Source organism: Chlamydotis macqueenii, chromosome 14 (assembly GCF_036417535.1).
Source record: "Chlamydotis macqueenii isolate bChlMac1 chromosome 14, bChlMac1.mat, whole genome shotgun sequence".
NCBI classification, from domain to species: domain Eukaryota; kingdom Metazoa; phylum Chordata; class Aves; order Otidiformes; family Otididae; genus Chlamydotis; species Chlamydotis macqueenii.
This window is the reverse complement of record NC_141569.1, coordinates 14,375,123-14,398,599: the sequence shown is the minus strand read 5'-3', so window position 1 is coordinate 14,398,599 and position 23,477 is coordinate 14,375,123. Positions and strand designations below refer to the sequence as shown.

Below are 23,477 nucleotides of genomic sequence, written 5' to 3'. Positions count from 1 at the left end.
GACATTTGTTTCCTCTGAAATAGTGGGGATGTGGTTTTGAGCTGGGGGAAGCGAAAGTGGGCTTGGGGCTGGGGTGGGGGTAGCGGTGGAGGATGCTGCAGCTGAAGAGCTGAGTGTGAGCAGCCCCCGGGCCGGTTGCCGTGCAAGGGGCACAGCGGGGATCTGCAGGCGCTGCCTTTGGCCCCAGGGACACAGCCCCCCGCCCCCGGGGGGCACAGCCCATGCTGGAGGTCTCGCGGGGTTGTCGGGGGGTTTGCCCCAGCGACCATCTGTCTCCCTGACACCTGCCAGCCCGCCTTGCCCAAGGAACAGCCACGCTGGGGGAGTTGCTCCTCGCTGCCCACGCGTGGAGGCGCTCAGGGCTCAGCCGTGCCCGCAACTCGTCCCACTCGCGGCAGCCGGACGCTCCGCCCTTACGCTGCAGCCAGCCCGCGTCCTCCGCCGCGCCGCCAGGCGGCGCCGCAGTGCCCCACCGCCCTGCCCGCCCCCGCCCCCGCCCCCGCCCCCGCCCCCGCCCCCGCCCCCGCCCCCGCCCCCGCCCCCGCCCCCGCCCCCGCCCCCGCCCCCGCCCCCGCCCCCGCCCCCGCCCCCGCCCCGCCCTTCTGCCCGCCTCGCCCCGCCCCGCGCCTTCACCGCTCTCCGTGCGCAGGCGCGGGCGCCGCGGTCAGCTGAGCCGGCTGTCACGTGACGGCGCGCCCGAGGGTGCGGGCCCGGCGGGGGCCGAGCGGGGCGGCGGAGGCGGCGAGGTGCGGGGCCGGGGCCGGGGCCGGGGCCGGGGCCGGGGCCGGGGCCGGGGGCGTGGGGAGGGGGGCTGGCTGGCAGCACGCGAAGGTGTTCGGGGATGCCCAGGGGTGCCGGCAGCCCGCGGGGTGCCCAGGAGCGCGGGGGGCCGGCAGCCCACGGGGGTGATTTTGGGGGGTGCTGGCATCTGGCACTGGCCCCCGCAGGTCCCTGGGGGTGCTGGCAGCCCGCGTGGGTGCTCGGGGGTGCCCAGGGTCCGAGTGAGTGCGTGGGTCTGCCCAGACCCCAACTGGGCACCCAGGGGTGCGTGGTGGTGGTACCTTGCGGGGGTGCTGGCACCCCCCCCAGAGTGTCTTGGGGTGCGGTGTGCGGGAGGTGCAGCTTCCCCCGATGTGCAGGAGGGTGGGGTGCTGTGGGGCACTGCGGGGAGGGCGAACTGGGGGGCACAGGGAGCCTCACGCTCAGTGGGGTGCCGCTGTGTGTGGGTGCAGGGGGAGCGGGGTAGCGCGACTGGGGGGGCGTTTGTGCTGGGCGGCCTCCATGGGGGGCGGGGGACGACGACTCTGGGCTGGGGGGCCCAGGCCGTGCTGCGAAGCACCGGCAAGGTGAGTCTGGGGGTGACCCCGAGGCCGCGGGAGCACCAGTAACGCAGGGACAGCAGGACGATGCTGTAGGGATGCAGCTGGTGCGGCCGTGGTGTCTGGAGGTGTGGGGCTGGCGGGGGCACAGCGGCCTGGGGAAAGGGCTCGGCCACAGCTTCCCTGCGGGTGGGGGGAGCGGGGCAAGGCAGGAGGGGGTCTGCCAGCACTGCCCGTCCCTTGTGTCACGCTGAGACGGGTTACAAGCCGCGCTTTCGAAAAAATGGATCCAGGGAGTGGCGCTGAGTTTTGCTGCACGGTTCGCTTTTCTAGAAGATTTCGGTACACGTTCTACGCGCAGCCCCCACTCAGCTGGAGAGAGCTGTGAGCGTTAGCGGCAAGTTGTGTCTTGCTTTTGCCTTCTGGCATGGAGCTGTCACTCTAAGGCACAAAATGCTGTCGCCTCCCCTCCGCCATCAGCTTTCCTAGGCGCTGTGCTCACCTCGATGGAATTGCTCGTGTGTGTAGGGGGAAAAAAATGCACACGAAGGTGTCTGAGGAGTCAGGTTTGACGTGGAAACCGAATGTGACTGTTCCTGTCTTTGCTCTTTGTAATGATGAGGAAATGATGTAGTGGGCTTTTGGTTTGTTTTGAAATATTCATTGTGTGGATGAGACAAGTTTTGCAGCTTCTTCTTGCTGATTGCGGGGGAGCAGAGTGCTCTCTCCCTGCTGCTGTGCAACCTTTAATCTAGACACAAAGAAGGCAAGTCACGATGAGTGCATTTCCCTGGCTCTTCAAAGCAAAAAGCAGCGGAGCCTGCTTGGGGGAAAAAAAAAAAATCACGGGGAGCAATCAGGCAGACTGATGTAACTGTGTTGGGTTTTATCTGGAGGATGTCGCTGTTGGGTACTTCAGATAACATGCAGGCCATCTTTGGGGAGGGGCGTCCGTGCCTGCCCCAGCCCTGGCACCCCTCTGCCTGCGCTCCTTGCCCGCTGTGAGCCCTTGGAGCTTGGCAAAGCCTCCCAAGTCTCTTCCTGCACCTTGTGCCTGTCATGGATGACAAATCGCTTCTAACGCTTTCCTTGTGTAAACTAACGCTGCCGCTCTTCCCAGTCCCTGCCTCAGCGCTTTGCCCTGCCCGTGGCGGAGCCGGTTCAGAGCAGGTTTACGTGGCCCGGCTGCGAGGGAGGAGGCTGAGCAGGAGTGATGCCACCTTCAGCTCCAGAGCGCCTGCCTGCAAGCTGGGCTCGCCGCTGCTCTGGAGCCTGGTGTTGCGTAGGACAGGCCAGCCCTGCGTTCCGCTGCCGGCATCGCCTAGCGCTGCAGGAAATGGAGCAGCCTTGTTGCAGCCTGGGTAACTGGTCCGGAGCAGCTGGCATCTGGAGCGAGCATCCAGAATTGAGCAATTGCTCCCTGCTTCCCTTCTGGTTGCAAGGCTGGACCCTCCCAGCAATCAACTCTTGGTTTTTTAGTTTGTTTTTTTTTGCACATAGCAGCCAAGTTTGCAGAGAGCGGTGCAGGTGAGGGGTGCGTGTGGGGTTTTGGGGATGGAGCAAGACCCGAGCTGAGCTTTCCCTGCATGAACAGATGTTTAGGTCTCTACTGGCTGCTGTCCTGTCGTGCCAGGGCCACATCCTGTGGGCACTCGCGTGACCCAACGGGCGCCCGGGGAGCGCTCTGGCAGGAAACGAGCCTGTTTGCGGTAGCGATATTTCTCTGCTGCTTCTGATCGGCCCCAGGATGGCTCCTCACCAGCGCTGCGGGACAGGACAGGAGGGACTGAGACCGCTGGGCTGAGGGGGTTGTCTGGGGCAGTGACACCCCAAAGCAACCTTGGGGCAGGCGCCAAATTGCCAGGCTGTGTGGCAGGAGGCTGACAGATAATTTCTCTGCCTCCAGTGCTCCTTCAATTTTTTTTTTTTAAGGGAAAGTTAGGAAACTTTCCCTTCCCTAGCAGGAGCAAGCCATTCCCTTGCAGCAAGCTGTGTGTGGGTTGAAAGCGGTTGCTCTTTCCTGCTGGCCATCCTCTTGACAGCCCCAGTCCTGAGTGCCAGGGCTGGTGACACCCTGCCGGCGTGTCACTCCCTGCCCCGCTGCGTGTGGCTGCGCTGACCTGCTACACAGGTCCCTTGCCTGACACGAAGCGGGTCCCATCCAGGCTCTGCCTGCGGGATCCTGAGCCCGTCCCACTTGGGTTTGTCTGAGGCAGGGGTATGAACTTGCAGGGAAAGCTGGTGGGAACGTACAGTGTGCGTTTGACCTTGGGACATGCCAGCTCCATGATTAGTTGGGCGGGGGCGTGTTGCTATATAACAGCCCCGGGGCAGACCTTGCTCCGGCAGTACGAGCCGATCTCCCTGCGCGATGGCTGACTCCAAGGAGCCTGAGAAGGGGGGTGTCGAGCTCGGCACCCCTGATGTAGTTCCCTCCACAGGGACCATGTCCACCAGGCGCCTCCGCAGCGAGGACTACAATGACTACAGCTCCACGGATGTCACGCCGGAGGGGAGCCCGCCGGGTGGTATGAATGGCTTTGCCCACCCTGAGTCCTACCAGCGCTTTGGGGAGACCAACGGGACAACGTGAGTGATGCTTCCCTGCCTCCCAGGCTGGCCCAGCACCCGGGGAGGGTGGAGGAGGTAATAGTGGCTCTCTGCTGCCTGCCAGCTTTGCTGGAAGATGGTGGAGCCGTGGTTTTATGAGGAATCCCTCCCGGGAGTGGTGAGGGCAGAGCTGTAGTCCTGCTTCCGTGGGCTGCTGGCATCAATCAAGCAGCTGCTCCAGCGTGGCTCTCTGCTCTCCAGTGAAGCTGGGCGCACCAGCAGCAGATGGTGTTTGATGCTTTTCCCAACATTCGCCCACTTCAGCTAGGTTTGATAAGGAGCTGTGGCGAGCGTACGGCATGTCCAGCTTCAGAGGATACGTGGGCATGCTGCAGCCATGCCTTGGGGGCTTCTTTGTGCCTTGTTACCCAGGTGAGGGAGACCGATCCCTTCAACTCAGAGACTTTCTTGTTGTGCAGCCCCTCCGTGCGGAGCTGCACTTGCGCAGGGTTTCAGCTTGAAGCCGGTTCTGCAAGTGCCCTCCTAAAATCTATTTGTTGAGCCTTTGCCTCCAGTCCTTCCTTGGTGCTGCTGGGCTGAGCTGCGTTCGGAGGACAGGATCCCTCCCTGTGCATTTGCCGCAGCAGCTCAGAGCGGCACCTGGACCCTGAGCAGGACGAGGGCTGAGACTGCGTGTGGTCATCTCTGCATCTTCTCTCCCTCAGATGGTACCAGACCCTGGTCCACCTCCTGAAGGGGAACATGGGCACGGGGCTGCTGGGGCTGCCTCTGGCTGTGAAGAACGCCGGCATCCTGGTAAGGTGGCTCTCACCCCACTGCTGCCCATGGGGCAGAGCAGCCTTGGAGCGCGGTGGCTTGTCTTCCTGGCAAGGTTCCTATCGGTGCCTGGCAGGTTGTGAGCTTTTGCACCCTGGGCTCTGTGGCTTGCTTTGTTTTCTGCTCAGACTGTTCTTGCCATTTCTGCGTCATGGTGGCTGGTCTCTAGGAGTTCAGCGCGCGAGTCACGGCTGCTGGTTCCTCTGCTGGGGTCAGCGGCAGGGTGTTGGCTCCGTGCCCCAGCACCCAGCTGGGTGTTATCTCCCTGACCCCTGTGGCATCAGCCCCTTTCTCCCAAAACGCTGCATGCTGCGCTCGAGTGGCATCTCCTCACTGTGGTGGTGGTGGCAGGATCAGCACAGCCTCTGCCTTGGTTTGTCCCAGACGGTCCGTGCTGAGCAGGCTGTGCCTCCTGGGGGTCCTACGAACACAGCACGCATGTAACGAGCCACGTCGGTCGGCAGTTGAGGCTGTTGATGGGAGATGGCAGCGTGCTTCCGTCTGGGATTTCACGTGGGCTGGCCCAGCCTCGCAGCACTGGCTGTTGCGAGGTCAGCGGATGTGATGCAGCTTTGCTGCCTGAGGGCTGAGGTCGTGCTTGGCAATCAAACAGCAGCCCCCAGCCGCTGTCTCATGTCCCCCTGCTTCAGCCCCAGCGCTCAGCTCCTTGGTGTCTGTATCATGCCCCAGCAACCGCTGTCCCTGTGAGAGGCTGAGGCATCTCACTGCTCTGCTCTGATTTCGTCGCCCAGCAATGCAGCGTTCCTTATGCTCAGGTTGGAAAAATAAAAAGAATGAAAAAAGGAAAATTCCTTCTTTTGTCCAGACCATGACCTCTTTGTCACCTGTACAACAGTGATGTGCAAGATAGTTTGAAAAACAATCCTGGAAGCGCTTTGCTATGCCCAGACTGCCCCAACTTGCTTATTTTGCATCATTCCTGCCAAGCTCGTAGATCTCTGTGGGGTTACTTGGTCCTGGGGGGTTGGTTCCCAGGAGCAGCACCCAAGCTCCAGTTCAGCCTCTGGCGATGTTTTAGCTCACTGAGCCTGTGGGGTTTTGTCTGGAGGTAAAACCCATCGTGCAGCTCTGCCTCTGGCCATCAGAGTGCAGCCTTCCCCCTCTCTTCCCCCTCTCTTCCCCTGCAGCTGGGTCCCCTGAGCCTGCTGGTGATGGGAGTCGTGGCTGTGCACTGCATGGGCATCCTGGTGAAATGTGCCTGTCACTTCTGCCGCAGGTAAGGAGCAACTCCCCTTCTCGGCACTGCTGCTTCTACAGCTCATCTTCATTCCCAACCAGCCCTGTGGGCTTCTGGGTTTTTTTCAGAGGAACTGTTTTCCCATTAATGTAATCTTTTGCCTTGGGAACTGGCAGATGGGGCTGGTGTGATGCCTTCTCTCTTTCTTCTCTGGACAGGTTCCAGAAGCAGTATGTGGACTACGGGGGTGTCATGGTGTACGGACTGGAGTCGACTCCCATTGCGTGGCTGCGGACGCATGCTGTCTGGGGAAGGTACCTGTTCCCTCTTCCAGGCAGGGACTTGTCTTTATGCCCAGTGCCTGCTGCAACTGGGACAGAAGAGTGGGCTGTTCTCTGAGCTGTGTTGGCAGATGAGCATAAGCGACATAAAATATTATTTGGCTCACCTACCCTGAGTTTTCCATGTCCCCTGGGGGTGACGTTGAGGTCTTTGACCCAGTCCTATTTCCAGCCAGCTGTGGCTTGTACTAAAGAAATGGGAGAAGTAAGTCTCTGCAGCGTAACAAAGGGGTAAATAACAGAGTGGCCCATCTTGTTAGATGCTGAGCATGTCTAATGGCTGCTCCCACAGTCGCTACCAGCCCTGTGGGGTCCCACATCACATCACACAGATGTTGCACATGGATCACGTAGCACATGAAATGCTGGGAACCTGTTCCTGTGTGTGGTGTTCCCCAGACACCTGTTCCTGTGTGTGGGGAGCATTGTCTCCAGCTGTGACAATTCTGCAGCAGACTGGAGGTGCTAAACTTTCCTCCTGAAGCTGGTCCTCGCCCTGTGGAGGGGATGGGAGGGAGAGATCGGAGAGCCTGAGATCTGTGAGGTTAGATGGGGATGTTGGGGTCCTCTTTCCCAGCCATCGAAGGGAAGCCACCTGGGCATGCTCTGACCTGCACTTCTCAACCCCTGGGGAGAGCAGCAACGCTGCAGTGTTCCAGTGCAGCCCTCAAGCAACCCAAGTGGGCTCATATTTCTGTATGGCCTGGCTAACAAGTGGTCTTTTTTCTTTTCTAGGCATGTAGTGGGACTCTTCCTGATCGTCACTCAGCTGGGTTTCTGCTGTGTGTACTTTGTCTTTCTGGCTGATAATCTGAAACAGGTTAGGCTTACTCCATCCTTTATGAGCAAGGGGAAGGTGAGAGGGGGTTTGTTCTTAGCTCCTGTGTCATGGCCCTGTTCTCCACCAAAGGTCTGCCCTCTGTAGCTGATGCTGGTCAGGAAGATACTGCTCCTCTGCCCAGGTATTTTTGAGGATTGGTTTTCTTGTTCAAACAGGGCAGGTTTATCTGAGAGTCTCTGCGAGTTTTCTTTGTGTGCAGAGGTGCAGGAGCTGTCTGTGTCGCCCAGGGGGAGCGAGGGCCGTTCCTGGTTAAGGAAATCAAGAGCATGGTGGCAGCAGAGGGACTGTGCCTTTGATGTCTTGCCCACTTCAGTTAATTGGTTTATTGATGCTCTGTGTAGATGGTAACGTGTAATGGGTGCAGGGACCTGCTGTGAACCTCTCTGCTCCCTTTCTTGGACCTGTTTGCATTCCAGTTTCTTGCCTCATTCCGTGGCTCTGGAGCTTAATTACATCTTTAGGGAAAGAGTTTCCTTCTGCCAGGCATTGGGAGGAAATAAACAGAAACCCTGAACCGCTGGGCTGGCTCCTGTGCTGTGAGAAATGGAATAACAAGTCCCTGTTCCCAGCCTCCACCAGTTCGATGCCTCGCTCAGCATTGTTGCCCCATGTGCTCCTGCTCTGCTTGTGTGGTGGTCATCCGGTTGCTACCACCGTGGCCATGCCCTTTGTCAGCCCTTCCCCGATGCCCATCAGCTTCAGAGGTGGCTCCTGGGGGAGCGAGGGGGCTCTGCCGGTGCGTGGTAGGGGATGCACGGGCTCTACCTCTGCTCTGGGAGCAGCAGCTGAGAAGATTCCCTTCATGCTGCCTCGTGGAATGGCCTGGAGAAGTGAATGGGTGAACATCTGATTTCCCATGAAGAAAGTGAAGTTGGAGCCAGCAGTAGCTTCCTGGTGTCCTTGCGTGGGCACATGGTACGGAGTGACTGAAAGGGTGTGTGATGTTGAATGCAATGTGGTGTGGCAAGAGGAAAAGGACTTTTCAGGAAATAGCACTTAATGCCTCTCTCCTTTCTTCTCAACTGGCCACGTGGGCAGCACAAACCGAGCTCTGCTCTCGGTGTGCTCGGCTGCTGGCTTCATGTGCTCAGCTTGGGCAGGTTTTGCTGTCTTGGCTCAGATGCTGTAGCTGTCCCACCTCTGCTCCTAGCAAGGTAACAGGGATTTGCTTCAAAACTACCTGAAAACCTGTGTTGCTTTGATTTTAGTGTGCTAGCTATATTTGAAGGTGAATTGGTGGGGTAGTGCTCTGACCCACTTGGGATGGGCTGCTGAGATACTTGTCTGTCAGACACGGCTTGATGAACACCATCGCACTTCTTGTGCTTCCCCAGGTCATATCTGCAGCGAACGGAACTACCAATGACTGCAGCTCGAACAGGACGGTCGTGATGACCCCCACCATGGACTCCCGGCTATACATGCTTTCCGTGCTGCCTTTTGTGGTGGTGCTCGCGTTCATCCAGAATCTGAAGGTCCTGTCCATCTTCTCCATGCTGGCCAACGTGGCCATGCTCGTCAGCCTCATCATGATCTACCAGTACATCGTCAGGGTACCGCTCCCCTCTGTCACTTCTGTGATGTCCCATGCTTTGGTGGGAAGGGACAGCTTGATGCTGGGGCATTTGCATGCTGTGGGGTGCTGCTGACTCCCGTGGGCACGGTGGTTACCCTCTGCTCTGCAGGCCTTTCCCAGCGGTGCGGGACTGCGACGGGGAGCGGTGGGAGTGGGCCAGATCCCTATTCTCCCTGCATCTGAACTTTATGTGGGCTTTTTTCCAGGACATTCCTGATCCCAGGAGCCTGCCTCTAGCAGCAACCTGGAAGACCTACCCTCTGTTTTTTGGCACCGCGATCTTTGCTTTTGAAGGCATCGGGGTGGTAAGTTGGCATGTGGCAGTGGGGCTGCCTGCATGGGAGGCGCAGCCTGTGCTGGGGCTTGCTGCAGCACCTGCTCTGCGTTGCAGCTGCATTTGCAGATGAACTTCTCTGACGGTAGCTCAAATTCTGGGTGATGCTCTTAGCTTTAGCCTTCAGGCTATCTCCTGGGTCAAACCTTGTTGCTTCCATCTGAGGCTGGAGGAGCACATGCTCCAAACCTCAGGAGGTTGGTTGCTCCTTTGAAGGTGGCTGTGTCTGGCAGTAGATAGGGCTCTGCTGGGAATTGCACTGGCAGCTGCCGTTGGCTCCGCTGGCTGACCTGCAGATGAGGAATTATCCTGACTCTTGTTTCCAGGCTGGATCCTAAATCTTGTTAAGCGGGAGGCCAAAAAGCACGGCACAAAAAAATGCGATCCATTCCTTCCCGTTCTGCAGGGGAGGCATGGAGGTCTCCGCCGGCAGCCGCGTGGCCCCAGCCTGCTGTGGGGCTGGGGTTCCATGTGCCTCTCCTATGGGATGCTGTAAATAGATGAACTGTGTCTGTGAAAGAAGCTGGGTGGGTGGGTGGAGAGCTTAATGGCTTGCTAAGATGTTGTGGGTTGCTTCTGGGAGCTCCCTTCAAAGGAGGAAAAAAAATGTTTTCATCTCTTAATATTAGCTGACTTTGTAAACACACGGCTGGAGAAGGCCAAATCCATTTCAGGAGGAGTGTTTATTGAATGCTCTGCCCAGGGCAGAGGGCTCTTGCTGACACTGAGGCACAAATACTCTCTTCCTCACTCAGCTTGGAGGTGGGGAAGCAAATAAAAGCTTCTCTGGTCCTGCCTCCTCACCAGCCCTGCCACTGTGTCTGTCCTTGAAATCCCCACCATGCAAGGATGGCTAGAAAAATGTTTACTGAAGTGTTCTGTTTGAAAGCAAGTGTTAGTAGTATAGAGGAGAGGGACTTGCCTCTGTCCTTCCTTTTTTTAATTGTCCTGCCTGGTTGAAATCTGTCTGGACAAACTTGATGGGAGAGGAGAAAATGTCTTGGTCTTTCCAGGGTCTGCCAGGGAAAAGAAGATAATGTATCATGATGGGCCTATCCCAGCGGGCATGGCCGTGCTTCTTTGGGGTGCAGAGTGTAATGTGACCAACATATGAGGTGGACAGTGTCACCCCAAGATGCAGGGCTCTGGTGGGCGCAGCTCCTGCCAAGGGGAGGGAGCAGGTCTCTTCGTTAATTCAGGGGCATGAATGACTCTGCTGGAGACTTGCATTGCCAAGCCCAAAGGTCTCAAATTGGAGCGTAGAAATCAGATCTCCAGTACAGTGGCTTTTTTGGCTGGGGTCCCCAGGCTCCTTGTGTGACCATCTGCCTGGCATGGGGGGCTGTGCTTGGCCACGGGGCTGCCTCTCCTGCTACCGGGGCTGGGGGGTATAGAGGAACAGGGGCAACCTGGTGCTCTGTCATCCTCCTCCTCCTCCTCTCCTAGGTGCTGCCTCTGGAAAACAAGATGAAGAACCCTCGGCAGTTCCCAGTCATCCTCTATGTGGGGATGACCATTGTCACCATCTTGTACATCAGCCTGGGCGTCCTGGGGTACCTGCGCTTCGGGGCGGACATTCAGGCCAGCATAACACTCAACCTGCCCAACTGCTGGTGAGTCCTGGGGGGCGAGGGACGGCAGGAGAGGGGACAGCGCGGAACATTGCTCCTAGGAGAACTGATCTGGGTGAGCCTGGGGAAGGATCAACTATGCTGTAGACTGGATGGTCCAAAGGAGCTTGTCAAGGGTTGTCTGATGTACAGGGTGGAGAAAGACTCATTGCTGTGGTGTTGGAGCTTTGTCTTGGCTCTGCAGCTCAGGGCTGCTCCCTGGAGGTCCATGGTGGTCCTTGCCTGAGTGGGTGCTGCTCCTGCCTCTTTCTTGGAGCCTTACAGCTTCTTTTTGAGGACCAAGCAGTGCACTGACTGACAGTGCCTGTGGCTTGGGGCCAGATGTTGAGCACAGCCCCTCTACGGCAGTATCGAAAGGTCATCGAACAGCACAAAACTGCTTCTCTTCTCCAAGGGAAGCACACAGAAAACAAACCCAAAGCTGGGAGCTCCCAGAGGGGGTGAGCTATCATGTCTCCAGGCGTGGGCTGCGTTTCTTGTTTGCAGCCCCAGAGCTCCAACGTTTTGGAGCTCCTGGGCTCCACGTTTTGCCTGGATGTGGCTCATATTGAGCTGGCGCTTTGCCTGCGAGCACTGATGCCATGAGGATACCTCTTCCTTCCCATGGGGGCTGAGCTCTGCAGCTCCCCAAACCTGTCTGTCCTCTGGGATCTGGGGAGGACTCTTGAGACGCTCTGGTTGCTGGCTGGAGCCCTGCAGAAGTACACGTGGCCTGACCCTGTACCTGCTTACCCCGAGGGGTTATTTCTCCTCTTGCTGGGGCTGGTGGCTGTTGTAGCAGCTGGCCAGGCTGTGTGCTGGTCTGTTCTGGGGGGGAGTCGTTGCTCGGTGTCATGGCTCTGCATTCATGCCAGAGGAGAAATGCAAGCAATTTCCATGCCTTTGGGACGAGAAGTGTGGAATGTGCAAAGGCTGAGAACAAATGCCTTTCCCAGCTTGCTCTGCTTGGGATTATTTGGGAAAGTCCTGAAAAAAAAAATCTTTATTGCTTTTTATGACATGCTGCTTTGGGATATCTGATATCATCCCAGAGAGGTGGTGGATGCCCCATCCCTGGAAACATTCAAGGCCAGGTTGGATGGGGCTCTGAGCAACCTGACCTGGCTGGAGATGTCCCTGCTCCTTGCAGGGGGGTTGGACTGGGTGGGCTTTGAAGGTCCCTTCCCACCCAAACCATTCTGTGATTCTATGATCTGTGTGGCAGGACACAGTGCTGACAGGCAAGGAGAATTGGACCTGGAGGTGCCTGTCCCCCTCCCCAGCCCATCCTCTCTGCTCTTAGTTGCTGCCCAACACCATGCAGCATGACTTACTGCCTCTTCCCCACAGTTGAAGTGGATCTGGGAAGAACTCAAATCTTGAGTCACTCATGGGCTTCCACATGCTGACCTTGTAGAGCTGCACACCTGGGGCTCTGGAGAAAGCAAAGATTTTTAAAAAATAGAGCCTGTTTTTAGTTTAGTTATTGCTGTGTGGGTTTCTTTCCATTTGGGTGCAGGGATTTTCTTTTGTGCTGGATTTGTGTAGTGACTGAACTGCTGGATGTTGGTGTCAGTGTGGCAGAAGGTCCTGCTCCTGCCGAGAGCCTTGTCTTGTCCCCTGCAGGGGCTTGGGAGCCTGGCCAGGTCCTTGTTCTCAGCAAGGAGGGATGGAGCTGGTGGAAAAACATGCCTGTGTTGTATTGAGGTCTGAATTCGTCTGTGTGGAGGACAGTAGGTGTGAATCCCGTCTGCTCAGCAAGTTAAGGTGAGGTGTGGAGGGGATGAAATGCTGCTGCTCCTCGAGGTGGAAAAGCAGGTCAGATCCAGGTCTTGGGCAGGACACTGCAGGGCACCACAGCCTGGAACACTGTCTGCTGACCTGTTGTGTTGCCCAAGGGCTTCTGCAGGAAATCTCAGCGTTGTTTGCTCTAAAGGATGACATTCCCTTAGGATAAGGTAATGGGATTTCTGTGACTCGCTAGGCTACAGAGAGATCCTATTCCCAGTGCGTGTTTCCAGGAGTATCCATGCTTTCTGTCAAAGTACTTTTCGGAAAAAAAATATAGGGTTTTTCAGACAGGGAGAAGAGAGTAGCCCTGTGGAAGCAGTGCCTGGGGAAGCCCAGGCACATGGCAGGACTCCTGCGGGCTGCCTCTGGGGAACGTGTGCTGAGGTTGTTGTGCACGTTTCTTCCTGGCACAACATTTGATGGAGGCTGTAAATACTGGACTTGGAAATGGATTATCTAAAGTAAGGGCTGGGATAGTTGGGCTGAAACCTTGACCGCTGTATTCCTGTGCATTAAGCTGTAGGTGATGGGTGAAAACTTGCTCTTGAAATGAGTGTTTTGCCCATCCTGCCTTATCTGCAGGTTTTTTCCCCAGCAGTAAAAGGCATTGGGCTGTAGAAGCTGGTCGTAAGGGCTGTGGATGAGAAGTCACTGGGTTTGCCCGCAGTGTGGGAAACAAGGTGAGGATTGTGGTGGAGATGCTGCATCCTTCCTTGGCTGTAGCCATTGCCCAGAGGTCTCTAGAACAGAATTGATGAACGTGTTGGGAATCGTTGACTGACAGGTTGACTAAGGACTTTTTCGGCCTCATTTCTCTATAACCGCAGCTTCCTCAAATGAGGAGTATGTCAGTTGCCAGCGCCCAGGTCTAACCACAGCCTCCAAAATACCGTGCTGCTATGCAGAAATCCCTCCTCACGTCCTCAGAAGGGTTGCTTCACCCCTTCATCTGAAGAGTGAAGAAATGCTGTAGTGAGGGGGAAGATGTTTGGTTGCGTATGGCCAGTTGGAGGTAGGTAATGACAGAGCTTGTGGTCAAAGGAGGGTGTACCATTTCTTGGAGCTTGTTGGGATGGCCTGGCATGGCTCTCTGGGTTAAGCAGGTGGTTGCTGTGGTTGGCAGAGCAGTGCCTCTCCATGACCCTGCATGAACCCCTGTTTTCTGTGGGTTAAGGCTAGAGCTTGAGCATTTCCTCCTCTTGATATTTCAAATGCCCTTTGAGCTTGTTGTCCTGGTTCCTGACCTGTAGAAGATTGGTACCCAGTGTTTTTCTGTACCTGTTCTAATAGTATCGCTTAATCGTGGATTGCCTTTGAGCACTTTATGGCTTTACAGCATCACTTAACTGAAAATACACCGATAAGACACACGGGCCCTGGGGGAGGTGGCTCAAGGCTACTGTGCACTCAAATCATGTGTGGCAGAGTGGGCGCACTCTGGACTCTGTGATAGCTTTGTCTTCAGTTTGCCTGTGGAATATCAGGATAATTTGGATTGGAGAGGGCATCACAAAGTCATCGAGTCCACCCACCTGCTCAAAGCAGTGCCAATTTATTTTGAATATCAGTATGGAGGGAGGTTCCCCACTTCTCCAGGCCCTTGTTCTGGTGCTGAACTACCCTTTTGGGATGCAGCTCTGTCCCATTGCCCCTGGTTCTTCTGCTGTGCAGCTCTGAGAAGAGCCTGTCTGTCTTCTCTGTGCCTTCCTACTAGGTAGCTGAAGACAGTAATAACATACCCCTTAACCTTCTCTTCGTGCTGAACGAGCCCAGGTCTCGCAGCCTCTCCTTGTATTTCATGTGCTCCAGCCCCCACTGTCTTAGTGGCCTTCACTCAACTTGCTCTGGTAGGTCAATGTCTGTCCTATCCTGGGAGTCTCAAGACTGGACACAATTCTCAGGATGCAGCTTCAGAAGCCCCAAACAAGGAGTAATCCCTACCCTTAACCTGCTGGCTATGCCTTTGCTAACGCAGCCCGGTATGTGGCTGACCTTAATCACTGCAAGGTCCTGCTGCTGGCTTGTGTTCAGTTTGCTGCCCACCAAGACCTCCACGTGCTGTTCTCCTGGCCTGTCGGGAAGCTGGGCCCCAGCCCTTCCCACCTGCAGGGTTTTGTGTTTGCGTTTGAACTTTGCCCATGCCACCATGTTGTTTAGGTCCTGCTCTGAGGTCTGTCAGCATTCCCTCCAATTTGGTCTTGTTATGAACTTGCTGAGAGCGTGCTCTGGGGTGCTGAGAGCTCATCCAGGTCACTGATGAGGATATTTCCATGATGGCCCCCTGGCAAAACCCTGCTGGTTGTTCACCTGGTCCAATACGTGCCTGGAAATGGATGCCAGGAGAACTTGGCTCATACTTTTCTGGGGATTGAGGTGAGGCTGAGTAGCCTGTAGCTTCTCTTATCCTTGAAGGTGGACATGACGTTTACTTCTTCCCAGGCGGTGAGACCTCTCACTGTTCTTTTAAAGATGAGAAAGTGGTTTCAGGCTGATGTTGGCCGTAACCTCAGATACACCTGATCTGGTCCCATGGACTTGTGTAATGTCCCATTCGCTTAGGTGATCCCCAACTCCATCTCCTGTGATTATGGGAAACATTTGACTCCACCAGACTCTGCCGCTAGTGTTCAAAGTTGTCTTGCATGCGAATACTTGGACTTCTCTAGTTTGAGACTGTCGTCGTAGCAGCTGGATCCTGAGAGCTAACGTACAGAAGGACCCTGGCTTGGGCCCAAAGAAGGCAGGAGGAGCTAGACATCTTCTTCAGCTTGGATCCGCTTCATATTTACCCAAGTGGCCAGGACCCGTGTTTCCTGTTTGGTCAGCATGTCCTGAGTTGGGAACCAGATAGGACCATATGTGACGTAATTAGTTACCACTCCTCTTTTGGAGAGGCTTTTTCTGCTCTGGGGAGCTGAGGGCAGAGATTAGATGGTGAGGTGGCTTTTTTTCCCCCGCTCGCTCTGGCAGCCATGCTTGCCCCCCACTGCGTCACTGTAGGATCTGGGTCGTGGTGAGATCTGATTCGGGGTGAGCCTGAGGTGCTGTTTGCAGCCTGTCTGCTCTCTGCCTTCTGCTCAGCCCAGACTGCTCTTCTAACTGTCTTCACCCAAACCCATGTATTATGCAGCATTCCAAAAATAGCTGCTCTTTTTTGTTTTATGCAGGAGGTTGGGTTGCAGGTGGTGGTGGTGGTGTTTGCATCGCATTTGCTTTGTAAGCCCAGACTTATCCCAGCGGTGCTGTCCTCTTCCCCTTCCTCAGCAGCCAAGCAGTAATCGAAATCTCTGAAATATTCATGGCTGCAGCTGATAAACCTCTTTGAAGGTATTCTTCGTCTCCTGTTTTAAGGTGGAGAATAAAATCCAGCTGGTTACAAAAGGAGAAAAGGAGGTTTCTTTCTTCCTTCAGCTCAGAGGCTTGGATTTTGTTAGTGAAGATCAAGGTGAGGAACCTCTGGAGATGGGTGATGGATGCAACTTCATTCTGGGTCACTGGCCAAAAGTCAGGATTACGGGCTTCTGGCAGTACCAGTGCCAGTGGGTATTTGGGTCTGTGTGGGACAATCATGAAGAAGGCCATCCTGTGTCACTACAGACCTTGCAGAGTTCAGCCTGGTCAAGTGGAGAGGGTGATACAGAGCCTGTATCCCTCCATAGGAATGAGGTACCTGGAGGACTCGTTAACTTTTTGCAGCCAAGGGCAGTTTGACGCACATGAGCATCTAGAAATACAGTAGCTGCTTTAACTTGTCGAGGAACAAATCAGGCCAAGGACACATCAGCTTTCCATGTGCCCCTGAATGAGTTAGGAGCAGGAATGAGCAGGAAAGTATTTTTTTCAAATAGCTCTTAGTATCTGTGCCCACAAGATTTCTCAAGGGGAAGCAGCACTTGAAAGGCCACTGGCCTGACTCCTGGCCTGATGATTCCTTATGCAAAGCCAGGACTAAAGCCTCTGATTAGGTGTGGGTTGCTCTGGCTTGGAGGTTGTGCTGTCTCTTGCACAGAAAGAAGAAAGGTCTCTGTGGATCACCCTTAATTTTCCAGAGAGTGTTCAGAAGGGAAGACCACTGGGACACACTTGGCAGTGTTCCTTTTCTGCTTTCTGCCATTGATGCCGTGAGTTGGAGCAAGAGCGTGTCTCAGTGAGTCTCCTTCTTCTTGTTTGCAGGCTGTACCAAGCCGTCAAGCTGCTCTTCTCCTTCGGAATTTTCTTCACATACGCTGTGCAGTTCTACGTGCCCGCCGAGATCGTCATCCCTCCCCTCGTCGCCCGGGTGTCGGAGCGCTGGGGCTGGCTGGTCAACCTCCTCCTCAGGACGGCCCTGGTCGGTGTAACCTGTGAGTAGAAAGCAGCTTCTCTAAGTTCCCCCACGAGGACGTGGCACCTCTTTCCCATTGTGGACTGGTGGTGCTGAGAGCCTTCGCCCCTCGCCTTGCTACCTCTGGCCCTGCTGCTGAAGCCCTCACAGCAAGCCAGTGGGCCAAGGTGGCCTCCAAAGAGCAGCAGCAGTGGTCCTCTGTCCCCTCTGTATGGGACCAATCCTCTCAGTGGAGGAGCAGTAAACTTCCCACATCATTTGGAGATGATGGCCTTGGGCCTGGGATCTCCCTGATGGCATTTTTGGGAGCCATCAAGTCCCATCAAACTTTGCATGAAACACTCCCAGCACCTGGTCTGGTGCCAGGGCAGCCCAGACTGGAGGCTGTTTTCGTAGACAGCGTGCAGCCAGGCTCCTTGTGCCTGATGGGGGGCGTGTCGGCCAAGGGGTCACTGGCAGCGAGGGAAGGGCTGTTCCTGCACACACACACATTTATTGCGCCGTGTAGCACAGCGTAAGACAGCTGAAAACGGCACATGGCCTGTAACCAAAGCCCCAGGGCAGGTTTGGCTGGATCAGCCCCAAACAGTCCCTTTCTGTTAGAATAGTGGTGTAGTTAGGGTTGGAAGGGATGATATTTAGTGCCTCCAGTGAGGCTCTGGTGGAACAGGCTGCTGGGCTTGAGCCTCGTGGACCTTTGGGAAAGGCATGGAGCCAATCAGGTGCAGGAGTATCTGATTTTGGCTGGCTGTGATATCTGAACACTAAATCCTTGCTGTGGTCAGCACAGCTGAGACGCTTGACTGAGCTCCCAGGCGTCATCTGCTGAAAAAGAGTTTTTCTCCATGGCTTGATGCTGCTGATGCACCAGAGTTGAGCATGAGGGACCTGACCCCGTGTCCTGGCTGGCTTTGGTTTGGGTTTGAGAGGAGCGTGGTGCTAACTTGAGGGCGGTGGAGCTGGCTGAGAGTAGAGTGTTGCTGATTTCTGGCCAGGCAAGTGAAGGCTTGGAGCAATGGGATGGCAGTGGAGGTCTTGGTGGAAGGCTGCTGGTTCCTTTGTACCTCCTCCCCTTCCCTTTCCGTGTAAGAGGTCGCTGTGGCTGTTGGCGAGGATAAAAGCAATTAGGGGGATTGCATGAATATTCATTTGATGATTGCGTGGCTGCAGAACAAGCCCGCATCTCGGCTTTGGCTTCCAAAGAGAGGATGCAATTTGGTGTATGGGTGTTTTCTAAGCTTAGACTTCAAAACCAGAACACTTAAAAACCCTTTGAATTAATACCTGTGGAAAGCATGACTGTTGCCCCCGCAGGCTGAGGACTGCAGCTGGTGCTTCAGCTCTGCTTGTTTTAGAGGAGGGTTAATAATTTTGTTTACTTTGAGTCTAAAGAGCGCTGTGGGGTGGGCTGCGGATGCTGTTGGGGATCGGCCGCTCTGCTCTCCGCACAGGCTGCCGGAGCGGGGATGCTGCTTGCAGCAGAGACCTGGCAGAGCGCTCCTTTGGCTCTGTGCAGGGCTGAGCACCGGCGTAAACTTCCTCCAGGTCAGCTCAGCGGGGACCTTTGCTGCTGTTCCCCATGGTGGAGGGATGGTTTCTCTCTAGACTTATCCAGATGACAGCAGGGCTGGGGTGCTGGCGATGTGCAGGAACATCTCCTGTTTGTGTCTTTGCCCGCTGCCAGTCTCCCAAGCCTTCCATCTCCTGTGGTGCTGCAGATGATCTTTGGCTCAGGGAGGCTCCAACAGCTTCTCTTGCATGTAGCTGATTGCCAAGGAGTGAACAAATCCCTCCGGTAACAAGCCCTGAGAGATCCCTTCTCCACTGAGACTGTAGCTGCCGCAGTTCTCGGTGTCTTCTATTTCTAAGCAGAGCTTTCAAAGCGATAAACCAATTTGTTTCTCTTGGTCACTCTGATTAAGCGCTGAAGTTTGCTTTGCTTGCAGAGGATGCTCTTCTGTCGTACAAAGCTCTGGTTGCCTTTTCCTCAGGCTTTGTTTGACCAAAAAGCAGCAGCGATGCTCTCGAGTGCTGAGGTTGCCGCGGACGGGGAGCTTGCTCGGTGTGTGAGCGTGCTGAGCTGCGCTGCTCCCAGTTGCAAAATGGGACCTTGATGATCCTTTTATTTTAAATCTGCTCCCCAAATGCGGCACTGCGGTACCCTGAGAGGAGCCCAGAGGCAGTGACGGCTGTGGGCAGGCTGGAAGGAGAAGGTACCATCTCTCCATCCTCCCCTGGTCCTGAGCGGGAGGAGGGGGAGCAGGAATGTGCCAGGGTTTGTACTGCTAAGTGCGAGCTGTCAGAAGTCTACTGGGGGATTTTCCTTGGCTGCAGTTTTTACCTGACAAATGTTCTCCCCCGGGCTGTGCCGAAGGCGCTCTGCTCCTGGAGCAGCTCTAAACACATGCAAACCACACAAATTTATTCGAGGTGGGGGGAGATGCTTTTTCCTCCTGCTTTTATGGGGTTTCTGAGGCTTTCTGGCTCCCCAGGTGTGGGGTGCAGGGGTGCTGGCTCTCTCAAGGGGGGCTGGGGTGCTGGCAGCCGCTCTTCTGTCAGCGGCATCTGTTTGCCAGGGCACCCGTCCCGCTCAGCCCTGCAGCTCACTGTGCCCAGGGCGACAGAAAAGGCTCGGTCTGTGTGCTGCACTTTGTTAACTCAGTGCGGCGGCTGAATTGCTTGTTGGGGAGGAGCTGCTGGAAACGTGCAGCCACCTCTTCAAAGCTCTTGTGTCAGGGAGAAGGGCAGAGCTATGATTCAAGCAGATGGCATCCCCGTGGCGAGTTTTGGCTTGCTTTGGCTCGGGGGAGGAGGGTCTCTGCTGTCCGGGAGCCAGCAGCACTGACACTGTGTTCGCTCCTCCAGGCGTGCTGGCCATCCTCATCCCGCGCCTGGACATCGTCATCTCGCTGGTGGGCTCCGTTAGCAGCAGCGCCCTGGCTCTCATCTTCCCTCCGCTGCTGGAGATCGCCACCTACTACACAGAAGGCATGCACCCCCTCGTCTTCGCCAAGGACATCATCATCAGCCTCTTCGGCTTCGTGGGCTTCGTGGTGGGGACATACGAGGCGCTGGTGGAGCTGATAGCGCCTGCCGCCGTCGTTGTGAACACCACCAGTGTCATGGTGCAGTAACGGTCCCCCTGCCCCGCCGGCCCCTCTGGGCGCCGTGCTGCGGGCACACGGGCACTGGGCGCTGCTGGTCCCCTGGGGACGATCTCCTCTCTCTTCTTGGGAAACACGGTGGGTTTGGTCTGCGAGAGGACGGGGCTGCCCGCTGTCGCGGCCGCCCATCTGCGGCAGGGTCCCGTGCTGGGCTCTGGCTGGAGAGGTGAGATCTGGCCTGGGGCAGTGCCTTGCTCGGGGGCTTTTCAGGCAGGTGATACAGCAAAACAGCCCCCTTGGCACCCATGTAAATAGTCACTTTGAGAGGTGAGGAATCCTAGGGATGTAGATTTTTATTTTATTTTATTTTATTTCTTTTTATAAATCTTAACCTTTCCGTATTTCCCCCGTCCCTTCAGTCAGGACGGGGAACAGGGACTACTTTTTTTTGTGCCAGTTTTTTTTTTTTTTTTTTTTTTTTTACCCCCCTCAGCACTTTATTTTTACAGCAACGGAGAAACCTCAGCTCAAGTTGGAGAGCGTGGAGCTGCCTCCTCACCCTGGCCCTGCTGGGAGAGCGGGCAGAGCCCGAGGTGCGGAGCATCCCAGGGCTCCGTGGTGGGATCCCTGGACGTGGGCATTGGCTCCTGCTGTGCTCCAGCTCTGTTTCCAGCTGCCTGAGGGGCTGAGCAGGGCCTGGAGCTGGGCACCGGGCGTGGCACCTCCCTAGCCTGGGAGGGTTTGCTGAGCCCTGGCCCACGCTTTCAGCAGTGGCACTTTTTTCCCCATCTTGTGCACACACCTAACGCGTTAGGAACGGAGGCGTGCGGAGAACAAATGGGCTCTGCCGTAACAGGCTCTGAGGCGGATGCCTCTGGCTGGGAGCCCTCTCCCTGTGCAGGACAGGATGTCCCCAGGGGTCACCGTGTGCTGCCTGCACGCCGCAGAAATACATCGCCTTGTTTACAGTGCCCGAGCTGGCCCTGGCACGCTCCGGCCGTTACTGAATGTCAAATCACACGCAAACCCCTTCTAATATTTTTTATTAACCCTTTCTCTGCTGGTCTCACTCCCTCCCTGGTGACATCCTCTGCCCCAGCTCCTGTCTCCTGGTAGGAGGCAGCTCTTGGTGCTTCTCCCTGTGCTCCTGTTGCTTCTTGCGTTGTGGCTGGTGCGTTACCTGGTGAGGACCAGTCCCCGCCACACTGCTTTCCTTCCTTTTGCTGAGTCCAACTTCCTCCCTGGAGAGTTTCCTTGCCTGTCTGCTGGTTTTATATTTTTATTTTTTTTTTAGACGAGAGCAAATGCATTCTCCATGGGATATCATTTCCTAGTGCTGTGGAAGCCACCCTTCTGCAACCCCTAAGTCTGGTAAAACTCCTCCCTGCTAACGCAGCATCTCCCAAACACCGACAGCCTGGGGACTTCCTTCGGAGAGCTGTTATCCCCACATCCCACCACAGCTGCGTCTCGGGGTGGGCCAAGGCTGCTGGCGGTGGTGGGACTGGAGCATGAATACAGCACCCATGGGCTGCGTTCCCAGCTTTGATGGAGGGCGAGGCTTGGGGTTGTTTTTAGTGTTTGACCTGCTTCTGGGAGGAGAAGGCTATGCAGAGCAGTGTCCCTGCAGCCTGCCTCCTCGCTGCGTGGTGTTTCAGTGTCTTGCACTGTGTCCCCTTTGCTGGCTCTGCTTTGGGTGCCCCATGCTGGTACATGGACCCGCGGCCAGATGTGGGGTGGGTCTGTGTCACGTCGCTGCTCCTTTCCAGCCCCTCGCTTGCTCACTGCATCTCTCAGGGCTCACCTGGTCTCCTCTGAGTCTGTGCTGGTGGAGGTTTTGGAACGCTCCTGCATCGCTTGGTTATTGGCAGAGCAAAGCTTGACATCAAATCCTCCATCTGGAGGACACTGGGAGTGGAGAGCAAACACCCAGGTCTGGGAGAGGGCTGCAGCGCACGCTGTGGACGGGAAAAGTGCAATATTCACATCCATCGCTGTGCGCTGACCGCCGTGTGGCCCCTGGGGGTCGGGTTTGGGTGCAGAATCATGGAATCATAGAATGGTTTGGGTTGGAAGGGACCTTTAAAGGTTATCTAGTGCAGTCCCCGATAGATGGTCACCCTGGGCGTGCTGTGAGGAGCGGGGGCTGTCTGATGCCTGCTCTCAGCTCTGTCGGTACCCCATGAGAAGGCTGGCCACGTTTTTGGAGACAGCTTTGTGCCGGGCCATATCCCCAGCCTGGCTCTGGGCATCAGTGGGTTTGCTGGCAGGGCACGTAGCATGCAATTCACTTGTCAATCAGTGTGAAGACCTCCTTTTCCAGGAGACTGAGCTGTCACAGCAGCATTAAATGTTTTTTTTGCCATTCTTCGCTTTTATCGGGGTGAGCAGGGGCTGCGGCATGCAAAACATGCCGGTGGGGCACGCGGCGCGAGGGACTCTGCAGAGCCAGGGGGACATGACAGGAGACCCGACGGACACAAAAACTCAACACTTATGTATCATAGGCTGCTCTGTAACCAAGGCACTTGTGTGTGTAAATGCAGAGATGGTTAATGTACACATCTCATGCCCGTGGATATCGTCAGCGCACAGCGTGTGTAGCTGCCCAGTGGAAGAGCTGGTGCTGCACCTGCATCATGTATCTTACTTTAATCAATAAATACGATCTATTTTTTACGTGAAAAGGCTCTGAGGGGTGAGAATAGGGGTTTCTCTTCCATGGAGCTGGTGTGAAACTGCCTAGTATGGCCTGGGCCAGGCGTGGAGCAGATCTGGGGGTCTCCAAGGGGGACCCCGCTGTGCTGGGTCGGATGGGGCAGTGGTGTGGCATTAAAACCAGTGGGCTTGCTACAACTTTTTGGATTAGTGTTTTTGATCTTTTTTTCTTCTTTCTTTTTTTCTTTTTTTTTTTTTTTCTAGGGGTGGGTTGTTTTTCTTTTTGCAAATACTACCGAAGTACAGGGGCTTGGGGAGGAGGGGGCATCCACAGGAGAGCCTGGAGACCTGGAGCCCAGCAGCCAGCTAGGCTCAGACCCTGTGCTTTTCCCATCTCCGGAGCAGCATACATGACACCCCGCTCTGCTGAGGGTTTCAAATAAAAGCCTTTCAGCTTTGCTGCTCTGATATTTAATATTTTTTTTCTGAATGCATTTGTGGGCTCACCTTTCCTCTCTGCCCCACCAAAGCTGCATCTTGGCTTCTTGGCTGTGTCTTGGGACCCAGCAGCCTCTTTTTTTTTTGCCAAAAGCAGGGCTGCAGCCAAAAGAGGAACATGGCATTTGCTGATGGTGGCAGGGTGGTGGATGCTGAGCTGCTGCTGATCCTACCAGGAGATCAAAGGTGCAAAAACCAGCCCACGCTGGGAGATGGCCGGGTACCACGCCAGCTCGGCTTATCCTCCCACTGCTGAGTAATTCATACCGTGTCATCAACGGGGCTCTTTGGGAAATCAGTGCTAAAAAAAGTTAATCTCATGAATCTATGGCAGAAAAGTCTCCTTAAAGTACACAGACTGGCGGGGAACATGGTCTTTGAAGAGGGCTCTGGAACCCTGGGTTGGGAGGAGCGGCTGAGCACAGGCAGCTGTTGGTGGTCGGGGTGTTTCTGACCGTGGAGAGTCACCATGGCTGGATCCATGGCCATCCTTTCT

At 55.7% G+C, this 23,477-nt stretch overlaps 1 protein-coding gene across 2 annotated transcripts; it reads left to right on the top strand.

The window, feature by feature from the left end:
* Nucleotides 1-724: 724 nt before the first annotated feature.
* LOC104487079 (proton-coupled amino acid transporter 1) lies at nt 725-22,504 on the top strand. Of its 2 annotated transcripts, XM_086758703.1 has the most exons (11): nt 725-746; nt 3,761-3,908; nt 4,595-4,685; nt 5,855-5,943; nt 6,123-6,218; nt 6,981-7,065; nt 8,421-8,639; nt 8,869-8,967; nt 10,443-10,609; nt 16,571-16,740; nt 19,587-22,504. In XM_086758703.1, the coding sequence occupies exons 2-11, from the start codon at nt 3,766-3,768 to the stop codon at nt 19,853-19,855; spliced, it is 1,428 nt and encodes a 475-aa protein (XP_086614829.1). In that variant the 5' UTR covers nt 725-746; nt 3,761-3,765; the 3' UTR covers nt 19,856-22,504. The 2 variants fall into 2 exon arrangements, with proteins under 2 accessions (XP_086614829.1, XP_010128244.2); XM_010129942.2 differs by lacking the exon at nt 725-746 and having other exon boundaries at nt 3,691-3,908.
* Nucleotides 22,505-23,477: the final 973 nt, after the last annotated feature.